Consider the following 11,557-nt stretch of genomic DNA (forward strand, 5'->3'; position numbering starts at 1 on the left):
TCTCATTGGTAAAGTGGCGGTCCCACTACCTCCGCCCATTAGGTAGCTTTGAGGGTTATATGGGCATACGAGGGACTAAGGCATGGCAAGCATGAATGCACAGTTCCTTCTCATGATGTAATTATGGTGCTCCTTGCCTAAAATCCTGTTTATACTGTATAGTCCTAGAGGACATGTCCCTACAGCACAGCTTAGCACCCTAATTTTCCAAACTAAGCTCATCCGATCTCCTGCTTCCCAGAGAGAGTTGAGAGGCTTCAGAGCCTGACTGAGGGGCTCTACAACCTGTTTCAACCCTAGCAGTTTCTTGCTTTTGCTGTTTTGCATGTTGGGGTTCCAGTAAGATCTCCAACAAAAGGGCCCTGTGCTAAAACAAAGTTTGAAGTCGGGTCATCTGGGTGGCTCAGCTGGTTAAGCGTCTGTCTGCCTTCAGCTCAAGCCATGATCCTGGTTTCCTGGGTTAGGGCCCTGAGTCAGGCTCCCTGCTCAGCAGGCAGTTGGCTTCTCCCTCTCCCCTGGCTCATGCTTGCTCTCTCACACTGTCTCAAATAAATAAAATCTTCAAAAAAAAGTAATAAAGTTTGAAAGTGCCTGGGTTTGAAGCTAGTTGGGCCCTCAGTGATTCTTGTAGGTGAGGGGGGGTGGGAAAGACACAGGTGTGAACAAACCACCTCAGAGACATGGCACAAGTCTCAAAGCCCTGCATTTTACTGTTTTATAGTCACAATGCATTTGGACGCTGCAGAGAAAGGGGGCAAAGGCCAGATCTCAGGAAGGAAGGGGCTCTCTTATCTCCAGCATTTGCTGGGGCCCTTCCCTCATCAGACTCAAAGTTCCAGAGCTGAGCCCTCTAGGCGGTCAAGGGCAGGCAGGAGATGGGACAGTGAGGGGAGGAGGCGTTCTTGGGGTACAGAACACTTGACTTCAGAGTCCAAAGGCTCTGGGCCAAACACCAGGAAGCTGTGCATACCTACACCCTGTGCCCCCTTATAATCACAGAGATAACTGTCCCCAATATGGGCTGCTCCTGCCGGTTCCACTTGAGCAAGCCGCAAGGCCTCATGGAAAATACGGGGGTCAGGCTTGGGCCAGCCAGCAGCCTCAGAGGTCAGAACAAAGTCAAAGTGTTCCCGCAGACCAAGACCCGTCAGGATGTCCTCTAGTCGCCGGTCGAAATTAGAGACCACTGCCAGCCTCAAACCTCGCTTCCGGCACCCTCTCAGGGTGGCCGTGGCCCCCTCCAACACCTGCCATGTGCAGGGCTTACTGAAGTCTTCATACAGCTGGTCAGCGATGGGGGCCACAGCCTGGGCATCTCGAACACCCGCTAGGTAGAAGGTCTGTAAGACCACATCCAGCCACCACCGGCGGGAGGTGAGGCCTTGGCTCAGGCCGTAGTTCGGGAAGCTGTGGCTCTGAGTCCTGTATGCCTGCCTGAAGGCTTGTCCCAGAGTGGCGGCCTCCACCTCCAGCCCGTGGGCCCGAGCCTTGGCGGCATATTCCTCTCCCACGGGGTGGCGGAGCCTGAGCAGTGTGTCTTTCACGTCCCACGTCAGCAGTCGTATTGGTAGCCAACGCCCCATAGGCCTGTAGGATGGAGGCAAGTCCACCCCAAGTCTGCCGGAGGTTAAAGAGAAACTGAGCTGGACAAGACCCCCTCCACAACCTGAAGGTCTTCTCTTTCCAGGCCTCGTGGGTCACAGCAGAAGATCCTGGAACGAGACGGCAGTGAGGTTGAAGTTTAGGCCTTGGACTCAAAGATAGATTAGGTTTAAAATCTGGCACTGCCCACTTACTACTTACTACTGTGTGACCCTCGGAGTGAAACTCTCTGAATCTCTGTCTCCTAATGGAAGAGGAGCACAGCGTCCCAACCTCACAAGATTGTTACAGCAAATGAGATCATCCGTTCATTCCACAAATTACTGGGCCCCTCCTGTGTGCTAGATGCTAGGGAATAGGAAAGATTTCCAGCCCTCCTGGCATTTACAGGCATTAAAGAAGAGGAGACACAGATATTAGACAAAGAACTATACAAACACTGAAGTATAACAAAGTCAGCATGTACCATAAGGATATAAACCCAGGAATCCCATCTAATTTGTGCTGAACTTCCTAAGTAAGTCAAGTTTCAGTGGGGATCTGAAGAATGACTATGTGGGAAATGGTGGTGGTTAGATGTTGTTGGCACTGGAAACAGCAAGTGCAATGGCCCAGAGGTAGGTCAATGGCAAGTTGGCTGCTTTGGGTAAACCAGGGCCCTGTAGGTCAAGGTAAGGAAACAATTATGATGGCTATTACTATTGTTAGCAATGCCAAAGACACAGGGTCCTTGCAGGCCACGTCACAGACCTCTGGTTCATCAGGGAAGACGGAGCCAGGGGGTGCAGATACCTGCCTAAGGTGAGTCAGTGGCACAGCCAGCACCAGAACCCAAACTTCCAGACTGGTCAGTGCTCCCTTCCACTGCATCATGCTCAGGCGAATTTGGACTTTAAAACCATCTAATTTCGGTGAATTGGAACAGCACAGGGCCAAAGGCAGACAGAGCGGCCAGGTCCTGTCTCTAAGCCTCTCTGAGCCCCATTTTCATCTTTACTGGAGGTAACAAGGTCTGCCTAGGTGCAGAGCCAATGAAAGGACTGCTACTGACTCAATGCACAGGAAACAAGTCCTGAGCCTGTTGTCCAGCTTCTTGCCCCCCACGGTTGATTCCAGACTATCCAAGGCTGTCTAGCTGAAACCCAGAATGCAGAGGACAGCCAAGGTGTTGCTGAGAAGTGGCTGGTGAATCTGGGGGCAAGCCGCAGGGGAAGCCTGTCAAGGAGCCATCCAAAGACCCTCCCCCCTTCCTGGTGGGCAGAGCGAGGCCCAGTGAGGGGCGGGAACTCGCCCAAAGCCACGCAAGGGAGTCAACTGCCTGGCACAGCTAAAATACAGCAGGGAGCTCTGGCTCCCGACCCACAGCGATCTCCATGTCTGGAAGCCTGGGCTGAGGCCTCTGGGCTGCAGGCCGGAATTTCTCGGGCCGCCTCCTCACCTGCAGGGCTCGATATGGCGACAAGGTCCAGGTAGCCGGCGTTAGAGCGAAACCTGTGCAGCTGCGGTCTGCAGCGTCACGTGGCTGTGGGCGTCACGTGGCTGTGGCCGGCCTCCGGGGGCCCCTTCCCAGCTCCAGGGGGCTCCGACCGCCGGGCGCCGACCCCTGGGTCCGGACCCAGCTGACCTGCAGCCCAGCGGCTCAGAGGAAGCCGCGGGAGCCGCACACCCGCTCCGGAGAGGCGCGCAGGCGCTCAGCCGCCCGCGGAGCCGGCGCCCCGCCCTCACCCTCGCCCCGCCCCTCCCGGGGCCCCGCCCCTCCCGGGGCCCCGCCCCTCCCGGGGGCCACGCCCTCCCCTAGCCACGCCCCTCTGCGCCCCGCCCCCACCATAGCCCCGCCCCTCCCCGGAGCCTCGCCCTCATCCTAGCCCCGCTCCCGGCACCCCGCCCCTCCCTGAGCCCCGCCCCCATCATAGTCCCGCCCCTCCCGCTCCCCGCCCTCCCCTAGCCACGCCCCTCTGCGCCCCGCCCCCATCCTAGCCCCGCCCCCTCCCCGAGCCCCGCCCCCTCCCCGAGCCCCGCCCTCATCCGAGCCCCGCCCCTGACCCCCCGCCCTCGGGTCTCCCCCACCCGCAGCTCCCCTGCGCGGAGTCCTCTCCGTTCCCGCCTGCCGCGCCCTCTCCTCCCTCCCCGCGGCGCCCTAGGTCACCCGCCTTCCCGGCCCTTTCCGCCTCCCTCTCGGCCCGTTCGTGAACCCCACACCCGCACCCTCACCCTGGGTCACCTTGCACGCTCTCCTCGAGCTCCTCCCACTGCCCTCCCTCCCCCTCTCCTCCCCAGGCCCCTCCGCCTTGCTCGGATCCGCACACCCCCAGGAGGTCCCCAGGCTGAGTTGAGAAGAGGGGGACCTGGGTCCCGGCCTGGCCTGCTGGGTGCCGTGTGCCCTGGGGCAAGGCCTGCCCCCCTCTGGTTTGGCCTCCAGCCAGTCGGCTCTAGGAATGGCTTTCCTTTGGAAACTTGTCTAATCCAAGACATTTTGCTGAGTAGAGTTCTCGGCAGTAACCTAGCTGGGTTTTTTGTTTTCTTCTGATATAAAAGTAATCACCCCAAAAATGTTTAAAAATACAAAGTGTACAAAGTAAAAGGCGAAAGCCTGATCTCACTGCTCACTGAGGGGCAGACACAGGGCAAGTAAATACACAAGATTTCAGATAGTGATGAGCGCTAGAAAGGCAGGCAAAGGGCGGCGGCGTGAGCGGCGCGGGGTGGGGGTTCCGAAGGGCGGCCAGGTGAAGATTAAGGGGCGTGTCCTGCAGGTGAGCCCCCGGCCCCAGCAAAGGTGCGCGGTGGGGGGGTGGGGTGGGAACCAAGGGCAAAGCCCCGCCGAGGACCTTCGGCCCCCCAGTCGCTGCCCAGGGCTTGCTGCAACGGCACTTGTGCTCGTTATGCTCTCATTTTCCTGGGACCATCACAAATATGCATATATTTTCTTTCTTCCTTCTCCCCCTCCCCGCCCCCTTCTTTTTAAACAAAACCTCCTCCTGTAGTCTTAAAACCGGCCTGTTCATTTCATTCAGGGCCCCCTCATCCTCGTGGGGCCCAGTCCTGGGAGAAAATACCAAGGGCAGAGTCACAGAGCTTAGGCCATCAAGGGAGAGCTTGACTCCAAAACTCATTGTCACAAGCGGATTCCTACAAGTGGGAGTGGAAAGGGTGAGTGGGAGGTCAGAGGTCCAGCTGCATTTCACAGAAGCCCAGAAGGGTTGACTTTGTTCCAGGTTCCAGGGTCGCCTGAAAGCCATCTCCTTAGGTTCTGGTCCCATCTCCGTCACCTGACTCTGTGAACCCTTCATTGAATTCTCTTCTTTGCTGGGCCTCAGTCTCCAATATCCAAAATGGGGGGATTGGACAAAATAACTTTCAACTGAGGTCCAGATCAGCTTGTAAATCAATTTCCAAGGTAATTAACTTTGTCCATGGAACCTCAGTTCCTCCATATATAAATAGAGCATGCTTACTTCAAGATGAAATGACAGCACATGAAAAAGCTCTTTGAGAAGTAGATGACTTTTTTTTTTAATTCATTTATTCATGAGAGACACACAGAGAGAGAGAGAGGCAGAGACACAGGCAGAGGGAGAAGCAGGCTCCATGCAGGGAGCCCGATGTGGGACTGGGACTCGATTCCAGGACTCCAGGATCACACCTGGGCCGAAGGCAGGCGCTAAACTGCCTAGCCACCCAGGGATCCCCAGATGATTCTTTTTTCAAAAAAATTATCTTTAGGGGCACCTGGCTGGTTCAGTGGGTAGAGCATAGGACTCTTGATCACTGGGTCATGAAGTCAAGCTCCACACTGGGCATAGAGACTACTTAAAAAATAGCAGTAATAAAACAAAAAGGGATGCCTGGGTGACTCAGTGGTTAAACGTTTGTCTTTGCTCAGGGAGTGATCCCAGGGATCCAGGGATCAAGTCTGGCATCTGGCTCCCTGCAGGGAGCCTGCTTCTCCCTCTGCCTGTGTCTCTGCTTCTCTTTCTGTGTCTCTCATGAATAAATAAATAAAAAATCTTTAAAAAAATAAAAAATTATAATTTTTATATAATTTTTAATAATTTTGTGTTTATAGTTGACACACAGTATTACATTAGTTTCATAGTTTCAGGTGTACAACATACTGATTCAACCTCTGTATACATTTTTTAAAAGAATTTATTTATTTATTTATTTATTTATTTATTTGTTTGTTTGTTTGTTTATATTAGAGAGAGAAGCTCTGTATACATTATGCTATGCCAAGTGCAGCCACCATCCGTCCGCATACACACTATTACAACAGCATTGACTGTATTCCCGGTGCTGTACTTTTCATCCCCATGACTTATTCATTCCATAACTGGAAGCCTGTATCTCCCACTCCCCTTCATCTATTTTGCCCATCCGTCCCCTAGAAGATGATTCCTTTCAGATAATTGCGTCTCCTGAGAGGGTAAGGCTTCTGTTTGGTCACATAACTATTTCAAGCCCGGGCACCTGTTGCACACGGCAGGTAAATCCATTATCATCTACGTGAGTGTGCCCTCTGGACTTGCAACCCTGACTTTACTGTTTGCCCTTTAGGTTCTGTCTTTCCGTTTCCCTGAATAACTTTTCAGCAGAGATAAAGGAGACTTGCATGTCACAGGAAAGCCAATGACAGGTCCCCACTATTCTGCAATAAGCTTCTTTCTGATTTCCCATTTCAAAAATGGATATACCCTTGGGGCACCTGGCTGGCTCAGTTGGTAGAGCAAGTGACTGTGGATCTCAGGGTCATGAATTCAAGCTGCTCACTGGGTGTAGAGCTCACTTAAAAAAAAAAAAAAAAAAAAAGGTACACTCCGGAAGCCTGGGTGGTTCAGTGGGAGAGCATCTGCCTTCAGCCCAGGGCGTGATCCCGGGGTCCTGGGATTGAGTCCATATCAGGCTCCCTGCAGGGAGCCTGCTTCTCCCTCTGTCAGTGTCTCTGTGGCTGTCTCTGTGTCTCTCATGAATAAATAATTTTTTTAATGATATACTCAGTAGTTATAGTTTCCTCCCCAAGTCAAATGACAGAAATCCTCCTTGGAGGTTTTCATTCCTTGATCTAGCCTGGGTAGACTCCGACCTCATGACCACTCCTGGAGACTCCTGGCATGTCATTATACTGAACACTGCCTTTGGTCCATTTCTCTTTGAGGAACGCCCACACAGGCCTGATCCCAGGATCCTGAGATCATGACCCAAACAGAAATCAAGAGCCAGATGCTCAACTGACTAAGCCACCAAGGCATCTCATATTGTGAGTGTGTGTGTTTTTAAAAATATTTACTAGTTTGAGAGAGAGAAACATGAGTAGGAGAGGGAGAGAGAATCCTAACCAGACTCTATGCTGAGCATGGAGCTGATGCCAGGCTCAATCCCACAACCCTAAGATCATGACCTGAGCTAAATCCAAGAGACACCCATCTGAATGCACCACCCAGGTGCCCCTTGTGTGTGTGTATGTTTTAAGTAAGCTCTACATCCAACATGGCACTTGAACTCATGACCCTGAAATCAAGAGTTGCATGCTCTGCTGACTTAACCAGACAGGCACCCCACCACATTTTACTGTTGATGGGCATTTGGGTTATCCAGTTTGGGGTTACTGCAAATATTAGAAAATGTTGACAGGAGCATTCTTGAGTATGTATATCTTTGGGGGAATAAAGGCACACATTTGTTAGGTAAATACCTAGATGTGGAATGAACTATACATATTTTCAGCTTTAGTGGATAGGGCCAATTTTCTGAAGTGGTTGTGCTAGTAAATGTCTTTAGAGTTCCCTTGCTACCCATTCTCAACCATTGGCATTGTCTCTTTTTAAAATTTTAGGGACTCTGATAGGTGTATGGTGGTATCTCACTGTGGGTTGTTTTTTTTTTTTTCTTTTTAAGATTTATTTCTTTTTTGAGAGGGGAGAGAGATGGAAGGGCAGCGGGAGAGGGAGGGAGAGGGAGAGAGAGAGAGAGAGAGAGAGAGAGGGAAAATCTCAAGTAGACACCCTGCTGAGCATGGAACCTGACCTAGGGGTCAATCCCACAACCCTGAGATCATGACCTGAGCCAAAACCGAGAGTTAGATGCTTAGTCGACTGTGCCACTCAGGTGCCCCTCGTTGTGATTTTATTATTTTATTTTATTTTTTAAAAAGATTTTATTTATTTATTCATGGCAGAGAGAGAGAGAGAAGCAGGCTCCATGCAGGGAACCCGATGTGGGACTCGATCCTTGGTCTCCAAGATCACACCCCAGACTGAAGGTGGCGCTAAACCGCTGAGCCACCGGGGCTGCCCCCCTCGTTGTGGTTTTAATTAGAATTTCTCTGTTGACTAATGAACACATTTTCATATATGCATTGGTGGTTTTCATTTTTATTTACACAAATCACATGAATATATCCTTGTTAGATATAATACATGAATATAAAAATGCATCTGATGCTTAGATAACACATAAAAAAGCTTAAGTTCCCCTAAAACCAATACCCTTCCCAGGTTTGAGCACTGGGCTTGGAGTTTGGAGACCAGAATTGCAGCCTTGGTCTGTCACCAGCTTGTGTGAATTTGAACAAGTCCCATTTCTGGGTCTGTCTTCCATCTGCACAATTAGTGAACTAGATGGTCTCTAAAGACCTCTTTGATGTTCTGATCACTGTTTCTGTGATTATAAGAAACTTCATGTGGTGGGGGTGGCCGTTTGGCCCTCTAACCACCCTATCCGTTTTCCTTAGTTAACAGAACCCTTGAGGTTTAGCTGGGCTCATGCCTGCCCCACTAGAGTCTATCTTTCAACATCCCTTACACAACTAGGTGTGGCCACGTGACTAAGCTCAGACAAGAGCATATGGACAGAAGTGACATGCTGAACTCCCGAGTTGCGCCCTTATAAAGAAGCATCATGCCCCCCAATTTCCCTTCTCTTTTTGGTGACCAAAGAGAGGAGCTAATGGTGAGGACTGGACTTGTCATCTTTGACCATGTGATGGAAGCCGAGATTTGCTGAGTTAGAACAAGTCAGGAACCAGAACCCACCACATCATGGACTGGACTGCGTGGGGAGCAACACTTCCATCTAACTATCATTACTTTGGCTTCTTATGACCACTGAGCTTGAATCCTAATAGTCACTGGGGTATGACTTTGAATCGGTTATCAGGGCAGGGGTTCTTTTTTGTTTTTGTTTTTTTTTTTAGGAAGTGACAAGGGAACCAAGATCTTAGCAATAGACAGACACACGGATTTGGGGGAAAGCATTCCATGCAAAGGGGACAACAGCGGCAAAGCTCTGAGACTCCACTAGACTTCCGTAGAGTGAGGCAGACCTGGTCAATCATGGTGCCACATCTCCCTTGCCAGGGTTTACTGACTGGAGGCTGGTCATGTGACCTGAGCAGGGCCAATCAGAGACCTCTGGAAATGTCCTGCATGGTGGGAAAAGATCTTTCTGGGGGAGCCTAAGTCATAAGGACCATGTGGCTGTCAAATGGCAAAAGCCCATCTCTGAATAAAGCCAAGCTGAGGCAAACCTACAAGAACTAGGAAGGGACGTGGCCTCCATGACAGCCTTTAACCCTAGACCCCACCACACTTGACCTTACTAAAGTCAAGTTATGAAAACTAATCATTTTTTTTTTATCATTTCCTTTTTTGCTACTGGATTTGTCACTCGCAACCAAAAATACCTGAAACAATAAAATATGGGGTGCTGCAGATCACAGGCCCTAATATGTGGAACTGGTGGAGTTCATGTGAGGTGTGGGGTTGGTCAGAATTCCTCCTTTCCTAATTGGGAAATTGGAAAGTGGCTGATTAAAATGCCCGTGGTTTGTTGGGACCCTCCGCCATATGCCCAGTGAGGTTGTAGTTTTAGGGATCGTAGTAACAAAGTGAGAATGGTCAAAAGTATTGGCTGTTGTGGCCTTTGGGAAGGTCCTACAAGAAAGACAAGCTGTCGTCTAAGCAGGCATCTCAGAAGGAAATAAAGTCAAGTCTCGTTAAGAAAGGGCCCGAATGCTCACCAACAGGCTGTGATGCTTGGAACTCTGAAAATATGCCAGGCTAATGGTGGGAGCAGCTGAGTTCTCTCTGTGCAAGGATAAAATTACCACCAGCAAGGGGAGGGCGCACAGCAGGAGACTGGGATGGTGGAGGAGCTAGATCCCCCGGGACCACCCAAACCCCTCCAGCTTGCCTGCCTGGCTATTGCCTCTGGACACAAAACCTAGCTGGGCTGGAACAGACACTGAGCAGGCACCTCTGGTGACCTATCCTGACTCCAGAGGGCACTTCGCTTAGACCATGATGCCTGAGGCACGCTGGCCGTCGGTACACCCCGTTATAACAGCATCCCGTTAGATCCTGAATTTGGCTACTGTTTATTGGGAGATGGTGTGGCACAGTGGTTAAGGGCAGAGGCCTTGGAGTTCAACTATGTGGGTTCAAATCCCAGCTCTGACGGCTTCAGTGATGGGGCTCTAGCCCCAGTTGTCTCACATACTAGTTGAAAGGCCTTAGGTGAGTCACAAGCTCTCTAGATAGAGCTCCCTCACTGCAAACCCACGCTAAATTTAGGACTCCCCCGCTCTACTGTCTCTTCCAAGCTTCCTATCTTAGTAAATGGCCCATCAGCCATCAGGAGCTCAAGACAAGTTCCTCCTTCCCATCTAATGTACCTCCTTCACCCCCACGGTCACCACTCCAGCCCAGGCTACGCATTTTCTCATCTGCACTTTGCCAGTGCTGTCAAACATTTTCACAAGATGCAAACTCGGAGCAAGTTGTTCTGTTGCTTAAAAATCCTTCGAATGGCTTTGCTTTCTCTTGGAATAAAGTCTGAAAAGCCTCCCCCATCTTCCTTATATGCTTTTGAGCCCTGCATACTTTGGGCCTGGTCTCTCTCCCTTTCCAGGTCAGGCCATCTCTTCCTTCACCCTCCACTGTGCGTGTTCTCCTAGCTCATTCTAGACGCAGAGTTCCCTCTGTCAGGAATGCTCTTAGCTTGCTTGCTCATCCTTCAGGTGCAGCCTTATGTGTCAGCTTGTCGGGGAAGTATGTTTGATACTTCAGACCCAGTCAGGTCCTGGTGACCTCCTTCACAGCCCCTGCCACATAACTGGTGACACATCTGCCCCCTGGTTCCCCTCAAGGAAACTCCTCCTCAGTCCACTTAACATTTGCTTCTGAGGGGCCTGGACACATACAGAGGTGTTTGCTTCTTGTGGAATTTGTATCTAAAGAGCCAGGTCTGTCTCCCGTCTCCCTATGCCTAGAAGAAGCAGGCCTTGTATTAGCTTGGCAGTGATGAGTCTGGGATGTCCCTGAAGAACCCCCCTTTCCCTCATTCCTGAGCTCAGGGATCAGGGGCCGAGGGGCCAGGAGACAAGATGCCAAGAAGCTAAAAAGCTAACCGAGCCAAAGGTTCTGGTCTGGTCAGAGCCCTGAGGCACATCAATAGCTCATCTCCAATAGCATCTAGGTGGGAGTCCCAGGCTCAGGCTCCTTGGACCTGAGCCTGGTGAGATCAGGTCCTCAGGCCAGCTGCAGCTCTGGGGAAGATAACTGGGAGTCAGAGGAGGCTGGTCCGCCTACAGGAGCTGCTGGGAGTTTCTGATTCTAAATTTTCAAATGGACTGTATTGCTTTAAGATCTGAATTGGGCTTGCTTTGGCCCTAGATTTGGGAATCCTTGTCATCTTGCAGGCAGGCAGGTAGACTTTGCAAAAGCCCTTGGCTGGGCCTTAACTTTTAAGTGGAGAGATAGGAGGTCGTGAGTCTCAGAAGAAAGCACACTTTCGGGAGTTCAAGCCAGAAACCCATGAGGGCACCCTCGTTTCCTCTCATCCCCTGGACTTAAAGCTTAGGTAAAATCTGCTAATTCTGCCTCCAGAATGTATCCTGAATAGGTCTACTCCCTCAGTTCTCCACTGCCACCACCCTGGTCCAGGCCACTGTCAGGGC

General features: G+C 51.1%; 1 protein-coding gene across 4 annotated transcripts; it reads right to left on the bottom strand.

Annotated features, from left to right (window-relative positions):
* Positions 1–685: 685 nt before the first annotated feature.
* Positions 686–3,345, bottom strand: HDHD3 (haloacid dehalogenase like hydrolase domain containing 3). 4 transcript variants are annotated; one of them, XM_072842426.1, is made up of 2 exons: positions 3,041–3,345; positions 686–1,712 (listed from the first exon to the last, which is right to left on the bottom strand). In XM_072842426.1, the coding sequence occupies exon 2, from the start codon at positions 1,581–1,583 to the stop codon at positions 828–830; it is 756 nt and encodes a 251-aa protein (XP_072698527.1). In that variant the 5' UTR covers positions 1,584–1,712; positions 3,041–3,345; the 3' UTR covers positions 686–827. The 4 variants fall into 4 exon arrangements, with proteins under 4 accessions (XP_072698527.1, XP_072698530.1, XP_072698529.1 ...); XM_072842429.1 differs by lacking the exon at positions 3,041–3,345 and adding an exon at positions 2,069–2,329; XM_072842428.1 differs by lacking the exon at positions 3,041–3,345 and adding an exon at positions 1,804–1,974.
* Between the last annotated feature and the right edge of the window lie 8,212 nt (positions 3,346–11,557).

Source organism: Canis lupus, chromosome 10 (genome assembly GCF_048164855.1).
Source record: "Canis lupus baileyi chromosome 10, mCanLup2.hap1, whole genome shotgun sequence".
Lineage (NCBI taxonomy): Eukaryota > Metazoa > Chordata > Mammalia > Carnivora > Canidae > Canis > Canis lupus.

Coding starts and splice junctions, on each gene's coding strand:
- HDHD3 (XM_072842426.1), bottom strand. CDS start 1,583: ATGGGGCGTTGGCTACCAATACGACTGCTGACGTGGGACGTGAAAGAC.